Source organism: Hyperolius riggenbachi, chromosome 9, assembly GCF_040937935.1.
Source record: "Hyperolius riggenbachi isolate aHypRig1 chromosome 9, aHypRig1.pri, whole genome shotgun sequence".
Taxonomy (NCBI): domain Eukaryota; kingdom Metazoa; phylum Chordata; class Amphibia; order Anura; family Hyperoliidae; genus Hyperolius; species Hyperolius riggenbachi.
The window spans coordinates 112,181,454-112,199,221 of record NC_090654.1 but is presented as its reverse complement, the minus strand read 5'-3'; the positions used below and the strand labels follow the sequence as shown (position 1 = coordinate 112,199,221).

Sequence of the window (17,768 nt, the reverse complement as noted above, 5' to 3'; positions counted from 1 at the left end):
AGGGGTTGAGCATGGGGAAGCCACCGCTGGTGTAGTGAGCGGTGTAGCGGCTCCCATGCTCTGTTCACTGGATACATTGCAAAACAGTACTGGTGTGGCTGGGACTGATAGTCCACCAGGATTCAGAGTGACGCGCGTGCGCACAGAGGCAGAGCTTATATAACAGCCAGAAGTGAGTCAGCTGACCAGGCCGGTCAGCTGACAAATTTTACACCTCTCATTGGTCCAGCAATTAGGGAGGGGCCCGGAGAGTGTTCTGGTATATATACTGCTGGCTGTTCAGTTGCTGGTTGTCTGGCGTTGCGATCACTACGTGGTAGCACGCAGACCTGAGTCAGATCCGAAAGTGTGCCGGGACCAGCTGGAGCTGTAATCCTACACTTAGCTAGACTTTGTTGATAGTTCAAAGTACTAGTTTGATTGTGTTTATCTGTTATGACCTTCTGCCTGCCTGACCATTCTCCTGAACTCTGATCCTGTACTTTGCCTTTCTGTTTCAATATTTTTATTGAATTTTGTCATGAAAGTTTAACAAGCAGGATTGCATTTTTGATGCAAATCATCAGACAGTGAGACAAGGGGGATATTAACAGTAAAAGCAAGAATAATTACAGTATGGATTCGAGTAGTCTTGCCAAAGGCTTCACAAATAACACGTTATATCAACAAATGAACCCATAATCCAATACCGCCCTTATCTCAAGATTCTTATCAGCTCTTGGTGGGCCAGAGCACAGTCCCCACTTTTGTGGAGCGTAGGACTGGCCCATAGATGAAGAGGAATCAAGAAGATAGGGAGAAGAACGAAGAGAGAAGAAAGAAAGGAAGAAAGAAGGAAGAAAAAGGGAAAGAAGAGAATCTGATCATCCTCCGTTGGGGTCTATAATCTATTTTTGATAATTATCTGTTCAGGGTAGACCAATAAACAATCTCCAGGGGTCCCATATTTTAGAAAATTGTTTGGCTGTACTTTGCCTTTCTGATACTCTGTTGCCGAACCCCGGCTCGTCCTTAGACTCTGCATCTGCCTTCTGACTTTGTACCTCGATATTTCTGATACCCTGTTGCCGAACCCTGCCTGTACTTTAGACTCCGCCTTTGCCTTCTGATTCTGTACCTTGTCTGTCCGTGTGGTTACGACCTGATCTGTCCGACCTCGAGAACCGACCTTATTGTTAGAGGCGGTTCCCAGTCCTGATAGTGACACTTCCTCTTGAGTGTCACTCTCGTTCTGTCATTCCTTCTCTCAGCCTGACTCCTCCCTCCGGGAGAGTCCAGAAGGAATTGTGCAGTACTCCTTACTGCACTGAGGCTCAGTCCTCTCAATATTACTGTTTGCACCAAACACTCTACTCAGGTGTCCAGAGGTTAGCTTGTATATCTGATTATCGGTGATACTGCAGATTATCAATAATCGGGTATATATCTGTATTGCCAGTGATACTGCAGATTACCGGTAATCAGATCCTCTCTGTGTTACACCGATCGTTACAGCCCGGGAGGACGGCAGGGGAGCCAAAAGTCTGAAGGGGGCTGGAGGAAGCCCGAGGGATGTATGAATTTTACCCCCCACCGCTGTCTCAGGTTCCCTTGTAACTTTGTCCCAAAGTAAAACGTACTATACATTTTTCCTATAAAGACAAGAGCCCCAAATAGTGTAGTATGTTATGGTTGAATAGATTAAAATTATTGTGAATGAATTCTCACAAGGAAGGGTTGCCACTAAGGCAACCACTGTATAGGCATTTGGGGAGATACACCCAACCCCACTCAGGCTAAGAAGTCGCTCTCTGTCATTTTTTTCCTATGTCATTGTCACTCAGTATAAATCTGTCAAATCTGAGAGATTTTGGGGGATTCCATCTCTTCCTGGAGTATTCTCAGGGTTCTCTTTATTTTCAAAAACACTGAATAGCAGTTGCCAAGCCCAACTCACAGAATAGTGCGCAAGCGACCATGGTGACTGGTTAACAACCTAGTATAGATCCTTTCCACAGAGTGCTTTTGTAAAGAATAAAGGAGATACTGAGAATCCCCCATGAAAACATGGATTAGTCTAAAATCTGTCAGATGTTTACTACCTACTGTATGTGACATCAACATTGCAACATTTGATTTTATGAAATGGAAAGTGCTGTTTTTTTCAAAATACTGTTTAAACCCAGCGGAAAATATAATGTTATTTGACCACCGATTGCAATTAAGATTGACACAAACTAAATATGGTATAAGGATAATGGGGTCAGGGAAATAAGTCTTCTTTATTGTGGTGGATTTGTTGTTCAATGGGCAGAGAGTGAGCTGCAAAGACAGCGAACCTTCTGAGGGCAGCCTGGTCAGAGTCAGCAGTCACCTTCATCCTCACAGCAGCGTAACTCTTTCCTAGTATAGAGACTTTCTGCTCAGCTGGCAGCCATAACAGATGCGAGGCCTGGATTGTGGCTTCTTTATCATATTGAGTAACATCACATGGGATGGGCTTGTGACTGACATAAGCACTGTTATCTAGTGCTGAGTGTTGTAGACACATAGATTCTGCTCGTCTCTGTGTTTAATATTCTTATTGTACAGTTTGGTTCTTCTCAGTAGTGTAACTAGAAATGATGGGACCAGAAATGATGGGAAAAATTCTGATGGGGACCCCTCCAAGCAGTAAATACTGATGTCCTTTATTGGCAGGTGACTTATTTATTCAGGCTATGGTACATCCAAAGAAAAATAAGGCAACTTCCGTTCAAAACATTGTTTTAAGCTGGGCTTATGTGCCATTGACTTTCATTAGCCGTTATGTAAGGTGCATGCAAAAATGTGCATACAAACGTGTAATTTAATGCAAAAAAAGTTCAATTTATTGCAGTGAAAAGTGAACTCTCCCTTATCTTTTTAGCAGATTTGTCATCAATCTAATACCGGGAATACACGGTTCGTTTTTTAGCTGATTAGATGGTTCGATAGATAATTTCCAACATGTTCGATCTCCCTTTCGATTCTTTTGGCACTCGATTTCTGATAGAAGTGAATGGAAAAAGATAAGAAAAACGAGCGGAAGATAGGAGAATCGACTGCAGAATCGAGCCACAAAAACGATCGAGAGCAGAAACGCACGGCAGAAACGAACCGTGTATTTCCAGCATAAGGGCTGGTGCACACTGCAAGAGCTTTCCTTAGTGCTTAAAGTGATTTTAAAAGCTCTTGCTAATGTTATCCTATGTGTGTGTTCTCACTGGAGGGATGTGATTTTGTAAAAATCTTTCATAGCATTGCATTAGCAAGAGCTTTTAAAATCTCTAGCGTTTAAAAAGCTCTTGTAGTGTGCACCAGCCCTTAAAGGGGTTCTCTTGCACTTTAAAAAAACAAAAATGACCACTTACTTGGGGCTTCTATCAGCGTCCTGCAGCTGGAACTTCCAGTGTTCTCCCCAGGCTCTTTTAGCCGGGTGCTTCACCCGGCTAGTTTTGGTGAGCACCCGGCTGTCATCAGCTCACCTCCTCCTATTCTGTAAGCAGACAGAAGCACCTGCCCATGCATTCTCTCATCTCGCCCCAACCGGCTACTTTTTCATGCCACCCGGCTACTATTTCATTCCACCCGGCTGCAAAAAAATTCTGGGGAGAACACTGACGTCCCACACCGTCCTCCTCCGATCACCTGTTCCCTGCCGCCGGCACCGTAATTATTCGTCTAACTAGACGAATACAAATGCGGCTGCGCGGCCGTGGCATGTTCGCTCCCGCATGCGTCAGTGGGAGTTTACTGCACAGGAGCGGTACGAGGTTTTCCTGTACTGTGTCTGCACAGCCGCACTTCTATTCGTCTAGTTAGACGAATAATTACGCCGGCAGCCGGTAACGGCTGATCGGAGTAGGACGGCGTGGGACGTTCCAGCTGCAGGGGGTCGATAGAAGCCACAGGTAAGTGGTCATTTTTGTTTTTTTAGAGTGCAAGATAACCCCCTTAAAGAGATTCTTCTGCAGTTCTACTAAGAGTGAGAAGATACCTAGGCATTTTATGGGTCCAGGTCATTCACTTACTTCAGCCAACATTATAGCTAACTGACACTGCTGTGTAGATGTTCATTATTTCAATGCCTGCCTGACAGTGTATGCTGTCTAGGCAACCATAATAAGCATAGTATTGTATATTGATGACACATGGGGCCATATGCAACCTGAGCTATCTCCTAGGAGATCATTTTCATATTCTCTTTAAAATAACTTTTAAGCATTTTATCATTTAAAAAATACCTAAAAGTAGATGAAAAAGTACTATTTTGAGTATTTTCTTGCTTGCTTGTGATTTAAAAGGCATTTCATGACAAGGTGTGAAAATATCACCTAGGAGAAAACTCAGGAGAAAAAGTTAATTGCATACGGCCCATCATGTTGAAAGCCTTCTTTCCTGTTTAGATGTAATAGCAGTTTGACTTAGATGGTCAATTCCACCTCTCTGGTGAACCTGTCTTCCCTGTGCAAAAATGTTACACTTCACCTACCGCATCCCAACGCAAGGCAAAAAATGTAAAAGGGACCTTAACTACTCAAAGTCTGTGTCATGCCAATTAGCGTGAACGCGGCAGCAGCCCCAGGACCGCCTAACGCCAATTGGCGTGCAGTCCTGTGGGCGGGGATTGCAGGAGATCGCGCGCGTCTCCGCTTCTCTGCTTGAATGATGGAGCTCCGCTTGAATAATGGAGCTCCGCTCCGTCATATCGCCACTAGGAGACTATTAGTTGGCGAAACCGCCATCTATGTACAATGTACAGCGCTGCGATCTACAGGTGAGGCACAGGAGCGATCGGCTGTCATAGGCTTATGCCTATGACAGTGGATCGTGGTGAATGGCTGGCGGGGGGAGGGAGGTAGGGGGAAAAAATAAAAAATAGGAAAATTTAATAATAAACAAAACAAAAACAAATATACAAATAAATAAACAAACATGCCGGCAGGGATCAGAGCCCACCAACAGAAAGCTCTGTTGGAGAGCAGAAAGGGGGGCCGGGGGGAATCACTTGTGTGCTGACTTGTATGGCTCTGCAGCGAGCACTTACCTAATTAGTAAAAATAGTCTGGGTACTAGGGGGGTGTAAGCCTTTGGTCTTGAAGTGGTTAAGACAATAGTTTTGACCATCTAAAAAAATTCTTGTTAACCAGGTATACCAGGAAGTGATTCAAGTACTAGTACTGTCCATGTGGTTTTTGGCTGTTTGAATTGTTTATAAATAATTTGGATGGATTGTTCGTTTACATTGTTCCATGAAAGCTGTGAAAAGACACTTACTTGCTCTCTGCTGTACTTTGCTAAATTTTGATAAGGAAATATACTTTATTGGCAGCACAATGCTGACATTATTTCTGCAGCGGACAGCACTGAAGCTTTGCACAATTGCAAGTATTAGTAGATTAGTGCTTCATTGAAACGTCAGCAGTGATTTGTTTTAGCGGCCTGGCCTGTTTCCATAGGACAAACTGACCTTATAAATGGCAGAATCAATTTCGCTAAGCATTAAGAGGGTAAATGATAAAATATTTGCCAGTACAGTGACCCTCTGTTCACTTAAACACCCTCATTGGTTAAAGTGAAAGTTTCCATCTCTCCATATTCTCATTAAACTGATTGTATACATCACCCTAGGTTCGCTGGACTGGTGTTCCTTTTAGTTAATATACACCCCTTTGCAGTAGCTGGAACATTTGTGTCATTTATAGCGTTTAGAGGATATAAGCTCATTTTTCCAGGAAAAGCCTCTTCAAAGTAGCAAACCAAAAAAAGAAGATACTGGCATACAAAATGAAGGTCACACCCTAACAGTTTCCATCCAAAGTGAAGGTCACTCCCTGCCTGCCAGAAAGACAATTTATGATTCCTACTGGAAAACTAAAACTCCTACCAAATAAGTAAAAATAGTTCAAATGAACTATTTATAGTGTGCAGCAATGTGCAGGGAAGAGAGCTCAATAAAATAGAAAATAAAGTTGCTTAAAGTTAAACTGTAAGAAAAGAAAAAACACTCGGAAGGTGGAAGCCTCTGGATCCGTCCCGGCGATCCTTTGCTGGTAGCCCCAAAACCACATCAGCTGTGGCGCAGTATCGCCTGCAATATTTACCTTCCCCTGCTCCATCTGCTGGATCGCAGTAGGTAAATATTTACCTCTCCGATGTTCGGGGGCTTTCTGTGCTGGATCGCCAGGATGGGGGAAGCCTCATTAGGATCCAGAAGCTTCTCCCTCCCGAGGTAAGTATGAGCTAGAGGGTTTTTTTTTCTTACAAATTTTCTTTAGAGGCACTGTAGTGACATATAGTAGAATGTAGTAAATTATTTAGGATATCAACTTTTATGGTAATTTTTCGTGGTTTCAGCATTAGAAACACTTCATATTAAATGTAGCCTACAGTGATACACACCTACCAACTATCTGTCCAACTATCTGCCAAACTTGTCTGTTAAGCCCCATTCACACGCTCAACATCGGTCTTTTATGCAGCACAATTGTCAAACAGCTTTTGTTGTGAAACAAGTTGAAACAACTACAAAATCAGCTGTTTGAACAATAGCAAAAGACTTTTTGTAGTTGTTTCAACTTGTTTCCCAACAAAAGTTGTATGGGGCTTAACAGACAAGTTTGGTAGATAGTTGGTAGGTGTGTATGAACCTTATAGTCTATGACTATTTTCTACTAGCTTCAGGACTCAATTAACACGCATTTCACAGAGATCACCTATCAAGACTAAAGATATCGCCACCTGTGATAAATTTCACAATGTAAATCAGAATGAGGAAAGATTTTACAATGGGCAAACGCTGACTAATTCATTTACAAATTAACATTGTAAAAGAATAAGCAATTTTATTAATTACGTTATTTTTACTACAGTCCCTCTTTAAAGGACAACTGAAATAAGAAGAATATGGAGGCTTCCATAGTTATTTCCTTTTAAACAATACCCATTGCCTGGCAGCCCTGCTGATCTATTAACCACCCTGGCGTTCTATTAAGATCGCCAGGGCAGCTGCATGAGGGTTTTTTTTAAATTAAAAAAAAACTATTTCATGCAGCCAACTGAAAGTTGGCTGCATGAAAGCCCACTAGATGGCGCTCCGGAGGCGTTCTTCTGATCGCCTCCGGCGGCCAAAAGTAACACGGAAGGCCGCAATGAGCAGCCTTCCGTGTTTGGCTTCTCCTGTCGCCATGGCGACGAGCGGAGTGACGTCATGACGTCAGCCGACGTCCTGACGTCAGCCGCCTCCGATCCAGCCCTTAGCGCTGGCCGGAACTATTTGTTCCGGCTGCGCAGGGCTCAGGCGGCTGGGGGGACCCTCTTTCGCCGCTGCTCGCGGCGGATCGCTGCAGAGCGGCGGCGATCGGGCAGCACACGCGGCTGGCAAAGTGCCGGCTGCGTGTGCTGCTCTTTATTTGATCAAAATCGGCCCAGCAGGGCCTGAGCGGCACCCTCTGGCGGTAATGGACGAGCTGAGCTCGTCCATACCGCTAAGGTGGTTAAGCTGCAGTAGTGTCTGAGTAACACCACAAACAAGCATACAGCTAATCTTGTCAGATGTGACAATAATGTCAGAAACACCTGATCTGCTACATGCTTGTTCAGGTTCTAAGGCTAAAAGTAGTAGAGGCAGATGATCAGCAGGACAGCCAGGCAACTGGTATTGCTTGAAAGGAAAAAAATATGGCAGCCTCCGTATCCTTCTCAGTTCAGTTGTCCTTTAACATTTTTTCCCACTGTCCTGATAAACCTGTAACAATGATGGGACTCTTTGCAAATGTTGTATATGGTACTTACCATACATATTTGTTTCTGGGCAGTAATTATTTTGTGGTATGCTGCCTTTAAAACAAAAGATATTTAAATGGTGTCACATCACAAATCAAAATGCAAAGGGTTTTCTATGAGAGAAATCATGGATATCATTGCTTCATGCACCGGTGGATATTAGTGCATTCAGAACTGCTGGTGCATTACACTGACAAAGCCTTTAATACAGAACCATTTATCCAGCTCATATATAGGTTCCACTCTGCAAGCCAAGAAAATTGTTTTATATTTGTGGATGGTGTGAAAATCGAGTTTTCTCAGTGGCCTTAGAAGAATGGCTCCAGAGTCCTTATCAGACTCTAACATGAAGTCCAACATACTAATGCAAAGGTTTTGTAATGTTTCTGTACTTGTTATATACTGTATATCCAATATAACATTTATGTGAATTGTAACGGCATCCTTTCTTGTGGGTGTGCCCACATCTTACAACAGAACATGCTGATATCATTTGCTGCCAGGCAATACTATTATGCATGTACAGTAGATTGTTTTTAGTTACTTTCTGGGGCAATTTACGGAGGCTACATGCCACCTGATGTCTGCTTGCTATATTGGCACTCGTCGCTCCATGCTGACTTCTAAAATGAACGCTGGAACTGAGACAAAAGCTTGTTCATAGCTCCCGCCGGGGCTCCTCATTGCACCACCAAGTATTAATGGGAGGCCCTGGGGGGAGCTATTAGGTTGCTTTTGCTTGGGCTCTAATGCTCACTCAGAAAAGGTAGCAGTGGAAGAGAGCAGGGTCCCAACTGGTCCGGTGGGTGGATGCAAAGCTGCAGAAGTATCGAGTAGCGGTGGTGCTAGGAGAACCTGGCATGTAGAGGGTGGTGTCAGTTGAGTACCGGGGACCTTTCTGGCCTTCGCAATGGCTAGCAGTGGATGTGGATGACAGCGACGGGGGCAGTAGTGCCGCGGTGCTACTATTTGCCTGAGTAATACTTACAAGTCGGCCATCACACAGGTGAAGCCGGCATTTGGAGTTGCAGATAATCCTTGTATGATGGCAGGTGATAAGTAGGTCACACCTGGAATAGAATATAGCCCTACTTGCACATTGTAACAAAATGCATACTCTATACATTGTAAAGTACATGTTATTTTCATAGCATGAACAGTTATTATGTAACCTGTTTTTTATCACACGTTACCCAGAAACATGATGTAAAAAGTATTGGATTACATGGTCCATTGCTACATTGAGATGTAAATGTACCCATAGACTTGTAAGGCTGTACAATCACATGCAGCAATGCAGTGTGTGGCAACACGCATAGGGCTTGATTCACCAACGATAGCGCAGCGTAAGAGCATGAATTAGCTACTGTTACACGCGCTAGTTAATCAGTGTGATTTGATGAGGGCTCCCAGCACGCTACGCATGCTAGTGGCAGCGTAGCGTGCGTAATCAGGCTCAGTCAGGGGAGCGGCCACTCAGCACACGCTATGCTGTGTGTAGTGCAGCATAGCGAGCGCTAGTAAATTACGCCCGCTTCCCCTCCAAATAACGAACGCTCCACTCGTCCTGCCCTGAGCCCCTGCGGGTCCAATCACTTTAACCACTTCAGCCCGCAGGTTTTTTTCACCTTATGGACGAGAGGAATTTTAACATTTCACCGCTTCTCCCATTCATTCCCCAAAATGAACTATACTTATTTTTTTCCACCACCAATCAGGCTTTCTTTGGGTGTTACATTATGCTAAGAATTATTTTATTCTAAGTGCATTTTAACAGGAATTAATTGAAAAAATTCATTATTTCTCAATTTTCAACCATCATAGTTTTAAAATAAAATGTGGTACTGTGGATAAAAGCCACACATTTTATTTTCCCATTTATCCCGTTTATTGCAACATTTAAATTATATCCCTAGTACAATGTATGGTGACCATATTTTATTTGGAAATAAAGGTGCTTTTGTTTAAGTTTTACATACAACACTAATCAGCAGCCCATAATTTAACAATAATATACCCTCTTGACATCCATATTAAAAAAATAAATGATTTCCTTTTGTATGTAGGGGTAATTTTACTATTTGGTCACAAGATGTCCTCACACAGTACTTAAAGGGACTCTGAGCTCAAGTTAAAAAGGAAAATAGTACTCATCCGGGGCTTTCTGCAGCCCAGTGCTGGTCGGGAGGTCCCACGACGGCGTCCTGGCTCCTCTCCTAGGTCTCGCTCCTGAATGGCTGCCCAGCGGCAGCCCGGCGACACTGGGCCAAGTGTCGGGCTCCTTCTTCCACGTATGACGCGGCTGACATCACCACGCCGGCCGCCTCGCGTCATCACGGCGGCCGGCGTGAAAGTACGGCGCATGCGCGCTTTAATCGCGCATGTGTAGTACTTTCACGCCAGCCGCTGTGATGACGCGAGGCGGCTGGCGTGGTGACGTCAGCCGCGTCATACGGGGAAGAAGGAGCCCGACACTCGGCCCAGTGTCGCTGGGCAGCCATTCCGGAGCGGGGCCTAGGAGAGGAGCCAGGACGCCGTCGTGGGACCTCCCGACCAGCACTGGGCTGGAGAAAACCCCGGGTGAGTACTATTTTCCTTTTTAACTTGAGCTTGGAGTCCCTTTAAGTACAATAAGTACTCTATAGGAAGTAATGCGTGGTTACATTGTAACTAGGGAAGTGATGCAGGCATTCATTGATGCCTGCGATCATGGTGGCCTGCGGGGAGATGAATGGGAACAATGTTCCCATTCATGAAATTCATTAATCTAACGATCGTTTTGAACAAAAACAGTAATCATTCTCGGCAGACATGTACAGAGTGGCTTAGGGGACTTTTTCCCCCTGCCACCAATCCCCACTGTTGCCGGCAATATCGCAATCTTGCAGGCTTTTGCCCGCACAATCGCCCGCACAGTCCCCGAACTGCACAGAGATGAGCCTCATGTGGCTGCAGCAGTGGCTGCAGCTGTAGCAGCACCTGCCACGGCCTTGAGTCACTTGTCTGTGCAGCTAAAGTGGTAAAGGACATTATCCCTGCACTTTGATTGGCCCAATAGGCTGCCTGTCAAGTGACAGGCCTATCAAAGTTTTGCTGGAGGGCCCCATGTTTTGTAGTTACACCCCTGCCTGTTCAGCACTAAAAAAAAAATGGTGATCAAAAAATTGTGTACTGAAAACAAATGATATTTAAGTCCGAAAGATTAAGGAAGCCCTGGTTTCAAGATTCCTAAATATAGTCTATATAGTTTGATTGAAGGGCCTCTATAAATGGCTGCCTGCAGGATGACACTGATTTTAAAGGACAACTGAAGTGAGAAGTATATGGAGGCTGCCATATTTATTTCTTTTTAAACAAAACCAGTTGCTTGGCATCCTGCTGTTGGCTGCACTTGTATCTGACTCATACATGAGGTTTGTGATTCAGAATTCATAAATACAGAGATTTACCATGACAGGAAGGAAACTGACAGCCTTTCTTCTTCTCCATATTTAGCAAAGTACTGGTTTACTTGAATATTAAAATTCAGCTAGCTGATGACTTGGCTGCAGTCTCTTTGGAAGCTGTTAATTCCATTAAAGTGTTCTCTTTTCTCTGCCCGCAGCTGAGAAAGTAACATCACTGGGAAAAGACTGGCACAAATTCTGTCTGAAGTGCGAACATTGCAGCAAGACTCTCACTCCTGGGGGACACGCTGAGGTAATGTCTGAAATAGACCATTGTGAAAACATCTTTGCAGTGTAGAATGTCACAAAGAAGGCATTCTGTTATGTTGTATACAATACTGTATACGTTATATATATATATAGATGAGCAAAATGCCCATTTTCAATTCACCATCATTTTCACAAAAAAGTCCAATTTTCGCACGCGTAACAAAACTATGTGGGCATGAGAAAAACTCACTTTTGTCAAATGCATTCCGCCCCATATGCAATTAACGTTTTCTCCTGAGTTTTCTCCTAGCTGACAATTTTTCATCTTCCATTTAGAATAACTTTTCAGCACTCTGCAATTGGAAAGTAGGTGAAAAAGTACTGTCAAAATTATTCTCAGTATTTTCTTGCTTGCTGGGGATTTAAAAGGCAAGTTTGAAAATAACATTCAGGAGAAAACTCAGGAGTAAAAGTGAATTGCATGTGGGCCTCCAAGTCTATGGGCTTTAAAAAAAACACTGTCCCACGGATGAGATTATGTGCAAAAATATACGGGTATACATACAAAAACACATTTTCATGAAATGCATTAAAGTCAACGGGCATGAGAAAATACAATGCCAAGAACGTTCTTGCGAAAATACATTATCTTTTCATGAAAATTTTGAGTTCTCTTTGGTGATATTTTCACACCTTATCAATAGGGTACCAAAAAGCAAGGAACATTCTCAGAATAATATTGGCAGAAATTACTCACCTACTTTTGGTACTTTTTCAATTGCAGAGTGCTGAAAAAAAATAAATAAAAAAAAAATCACGCACGCACGCACGCACGCACGCACGCACGCACACACACACACACACACTATATATATATATATATATGTGTGTTTTTAATTTCATTTCTCCCAATTAGCTGACTCCTGGGCTTTTGGCATGGTTCCCACTAGAACGCTGATAAAACTGATGAGCTTAAACGCGTTAAATCGTAACCAAGAGCCCCTGTCACTGTTTTCCTGTTGTGTGCTGCAGCACCCTCTGTATTTATATATTTCTTATGGAGTCTGGGGACCTCCAGTGCTGCGTGCATGCTTTGCATAGTATTGTATAAAGTTCGGTTTGTGCTGCTCATCCCTCGGCTTATATATATATATATATATATATATATATTAATATTAGAGTCTTGGCTACCCGGAACTAAATTAACCTGCACATATCGTTTGCTATGGAGCCCTTAAAGTGAACCTGAGATGGTTCACTATCACTAATTTATATTTATCCGGGGCTTCCTCCAGCCCCATGAGCAGCACTGAGTCCCTCGCTGTCCTCCCGGATGCCTCTGTTCAGCCTCTACGACTCCTGGTAATCCAGGCAGTTGTGGACTTCTGTGCATGCGCAGCTGGGCCGTGTGCGCACCCCTTGTCGTGCTCCTGTCCTCTGAAGTGTTCTGCGGCTGTGCAGTAGTACTGTGCAGGTGCAGAACGCTCAAGGAGATGGGAGCGTGGCGGGCACATGGGCGGCCAAGCCGTACATGCGCAGAAGCCTTTGACTGGTGGCGACTGACCGGATTACCAGGAGTCGTACCGCCAGAACGGAGTGGCTGAAGAGGACAGCAAGGGGCTAGAGGAATCCCTGCGTAAGTATACATTTAGAGATAGTTTACCATCACCGGTACACTATAAAGTCCATGATTTGATAAATTCCTGATATCTCAGGCTACATGATTTCCCCATATGAAAACAAGCTAAGTCAATTTGCAGACAACTTGCTGTTGACCATCACAAATCAGATGATCTCCCTCCCAAATCTCCTTAACACCTTTAAGATCTTTGGCAGAATCTCTGGCTTGCAACCTAATGTCGAGAAGTCAGAGATAATGCTCTGCAAATACTCTGAGAATTTAAGTAAGACGATTTTCCATTTTCCGCCTCCATTTTCCGTTTCCAATATCAACCCCACTTCCTCCAATAGCTGGATGTCAAATTATGCAATGATACAGGTGAAACTCGAAAAATTAGAATATCGTGCAAAAGTCCATTTATTTCAGTATTTCAAAATTAAAAGGTGAATTTAATATAGGAAATAGACTCAGTCATGTAAACTTTATTTGTTATACTTTTGATGATTATGGCTTACAGCTTATGAAAACCCCAAAATCAAAATTTCTGACCAAAGCTCAAAGACCAGGCTCAAAGTGTCAGACTCTAATGAACTAATTAATCCAAAACACAAAGGGTTCCTAGTTCATATATTAGTTTCACCTTTTGAATTACTGAAATAAATGGACTTTTGCACAATCTTCTATTTTTTTTTTGAGTTTCACTTGAATTAATGCTATGTATAAGTGGAATTATCTACTCCTAATACAGGAACTTCTTAGCCTGTTAAACAAATGGGAATTCCCCAGACTCTCTTGGACAGGCCAGATCACAGCCATCAAGATGTTTTGGTTGCCAAAACTGACATACTTCTCCAGAGTCCTCCCATTCCAAGTGCAGGCTTCCAACTTAAACAAAGTACAGGCCAAGATATTTAAACTGGTTTGGTGATGCAAAAAGCCCAGAATCGCGTGAAAGGTGATGCATTGGCACAGAAAAGTTGGAGCTCTATCAGTTCCCCACCTTAGGCGGTATTATAATGCGTCACAACTGGTCAGTGATTTATGCTGGAGCACATACCCCCTTATGGTCCTTTTGGAGAATGCTCTCCTATCCCCTCTCACCTGGAAAGACTCTTTATGGGCTGAAGCTAAAAGTCAAACTGAATGGTTAGGCATCACCTCTATTCACTATAACTATAATGCAATTAGGGAAGATTCACTGTGTGTGTGTGTGTGTGTGTGTGTGTGTGTGTGTGTGTGTGTGTGTGTGTGTGTGTGTGTGTGTGTGTGTGTGTGTGTGTGTGTGTGTGTGTGTGTGTGTATGTATATATATATATATATCATTGTAAGAACTGATAGCAGATATAGGAGTGGGTTAATATGATTATTTTAATCCCTCATTCATAGTAAAGTTATGGCTTTAGAAAATCTAAATGTACTACAGATCACAGCAATGTTTAATAAGAGGACTTTGTATTATTGGCATTATTGAAATGCTGCATTGATAGCTATTAGAGGGAAAGGGTTTACAACCCCTGTTTGGGTTGAATTGCAATGTGACAAGAATTGTTGAATGACTAGTGAATCAGCAGTTGTGCGATTACATCCTTCAGCACAAAGCTTTGTACCACGTTAGCAATCAGTTAAAGCAAAAAATAAAATACTGAGTTAGAGTGATATCATGTATTAGTAAACTCAACAAACTGAAAAAGCAAGCTTTTCACATGCTGAAAAGCCAGAAGAAGCGCTCTGAAAGCTTGCTTTCTCAGTCTGATGAGTTTTCCAGTACATTGTATCATCCTTCGCTGAAACGTTTTGCTTTTTCCATAAACCCCGGGAAGGGCTTGGCTTTAGTTTGCATAATAAAAAAAGAAGACATTACATCTCTTTTAAATTCCTTTTTAGTTAAATAAAAACAAATGCAGTGTATCGCATATACCAGATTAATGTATTTACTTATGTACTTTTTCTGTATGAAGCACTTTGAGCAAGAGTACCCGTTGGAGAGATCGCGATCTACCAGTAAATTGTAAAGGACTTACACTACTTACACTACCCTTTTGTGTTGCATGCGGAGTGGGGGTCCTGGGTGGTGGCAGAACCTGGGACCCCTGCTTCTCATGTGCTCTAGTTTTTTTTGTGATTTTCAATTTTACTTTTGCAGCTCCTAGTGTACAGGTCAGTTGGTAGGTAGGGATACCTGCACCCGGTGCCCCCTGCTGATCACGTAATTATGATTGTGTGCAACATTTTTCCGCTCTTGCTAGATTTGGTATTGCAGACACAGGTGCAAGTACTAGCATCTTTTTATTGGCTAACATGGTGTCTGCGGACCAATTTAAATGGCAAATTGCCGTCTTGGAGTGAGCGTTTGCTTCCTGTGTTTTGCATTTTGACCCTCCAGTGTTCTCCCCAGAAACTTTTTCCAGCCGGGTGGCATGAAATAGTAGCCGGGTGGCATGAAAAAGTAGCCGGGTGGTGCAATATTAGAAAATGCAGGGCTGGTGCTTCTTTGTGCAACTCTGCTTATAGTATAGGAGGATGTGAGCCGATGACAGCTGGGTGCTCATCAAAACTAGCCGGGTGGAGCAACCAGCTGAAAGAGCCTGGGGAGAACACTGCCCTCATACTACATGGAGGTGGTGAAACTGCTGCCCAATCATTGTCCAATCAAAATTGGAGGTGTGTACCAGATTTAAGTAATGGATGGGCCCCACGCTGTCTTTCTAACTCGGATGGAATTAAATCTATGTGTCTTCCCTGAGTTTTGCATAGCAGTGGAGAGGATTCTGATGATGCATTGTGGTACGCCAAACATTAATGGCTGGTTTACACTGCAAGAGGTTTTTAAAGTGAACCTAAAGCCGGTTAAAAAAATGAGATTAACTCACCTGGGGCTTCCCTCAGCCCCCTGCAGCCGATCGGTGCCCTCGCAGCTCCGCTCCGATGCCTCTGGACCCGCCGGCGACGACTTCCGGTTTCGCCGTCACCGGCCAACAGGCATGGGAAAGCGAGTGATTGTTCGCGTTCCCAGCCTGTATATCGCCCCCTATGCTGCCAGGAGGTCGCAATAGCAGCATAGGGGGCAATATACAGGCTGGGAACGCGAACAATCACTCGCGTTCCCATGCCTGTCGGCCGGTGATGGCCAAACCGGAAGTGTTCGCCGGCGGGTCCAGAAGCATCGGACCGGAGCTGCGAGGGCACCGATCGGCTGCAGGGGGCTGAGGGAAGCCCCAGGTGAGTTCATCTCATTTTTTTTAACAGGCTTTAGGTTCACTTTAAGCACTAGCGATTCAAAAAGCTCTTGCAGTGTGAACCATGCAGTGAGAACCATGCTTAGAAGCATTATGTGTTTTTGCTGAATGATGAGCCTGATATTGTCATCATGATATTGCGACTCTATTTGGTCAAGAACTGTTCTATTTACAATACAATACAATAACATTTCTATAGCGCTTTTCTCCCATAGGACTCAAAGCGCTTAGGCTCTCTCAGATTCAGTAATTAGTAGGATGAAGTATTCACACAACAAAAGTTATATTTCTGCAAATGCCAAACTGAACAGGTGGGTTTTCAGTCTGGATTTAAACACGTCCAGGGATGGAGCTGTCCTGATCTGTTGAGGTAAGGAGTTCCAAAACGTAGGGGCAGCATGACAGAAGGCTCTGGGACCAAAAGTTTCCAAGTGGACTCTGGGTATGACTAGATTATTAGAACCTGTTGATCTGAGAATGCGGGGATTGCTACGCAGCTGCAACATATCTTTCATGTATCCAGGGCCTAAATTATTCAGGGATTTAAATGTCAGTAGGCCGATCTTGAATAGGACCCTCCATTCTATAGGTAGCCAGTGAAGGGAGTGCAGGACTGGCGTTATGTGGCAGTGACGGGGTTGGTTGGTTAGCAGTCTGGCAGCAGTATTCTGTATCAGCTGTAGTCGGTACAAGACCTTTTTTGGAAGGCCAGTGTAGAGAGCATTGCAGTAGTCCAGTCGGGATGTGATGAAAGCGTGGACTAAGGTTGGCAGATCTTCTGGGGGTATGAGGTGCTTGATTTTTGCAATGTTCTTCAGGTGAAAATAGGATGATTTCACCACAGCAGAGATTTGAGTTCTGAACTTTAAATCCCAATCAATTAGAACTCCCAGGCTACGCACATGATCAGAGCTGCGCAGATCCGTGCCTCCTATTCCCAGTGGTGAAGACTGCAAGTTAAGTTGTTTTGTTATCATGCTCTGCCCTCCTATCAGAAGGACTTCAGTTTTGTCTGCATTTAGTTTCAGCCAGTTGTCATTCATCCATTGCTGTAGTTCACGTAAGCAGGCGTTTATAGTTAGAGTTGGGTCTGTCACACCAGGCTTGAAGGAAAGATATAGTTGAGTGTCGTCTGCATAGCAGTGGTATGTCAGGCCATGTTTTTGGATTAGTTTTCCCAGCGGTAACATGTAAATCGTGAAAAGCAGGGGAGAGAGGATTGAGCCCTGGGGCACCCCATACCTAAGTGATACAGGAGTGGACAGGAAGGGCCCCATAGACACTTTGTGGGTTCTGCCACTCAAGAAGGATTGGAACCACTGAAGAACTATGCCATCAATGCCGCAGTATTCCTGTAGCCTGTTTATCAAGATGTCATGGTCAACTGTATCAAAGGCTGCAGAAAGGTCTAGCAGTATGAGGATGGAGCACTCTCCTCTGTCTCTTGCCATGAGCAGGTGGTTGCATATT

At 43.7% G+C, this 17,768-nt stretch overlaps 1 protein-coding gene across 1 annotated transcript in view; it reads left to right on the top strand.

The window, feature by feature from the left end:
- LOC137532620 (cysteine-rich protein 2-like) overlaps positions 1 to 17,768 on the top strand; it is a 162,742-nt gene that overhangs the window by 46,535 nt on the left and 98,439 nt on the right. Inside the window, exon 2 of the mRNA XM_068253347.1 lies at positions 11,390 to 11,484. Within this exon, the coding sequence (XP_068109448.1) occupies positions 11,390 to 11,484 (95 nt within the window). The remainder of the gene's footprint in view (positions 1 to 11,389; positions 11,485 to 17,768) is intronic.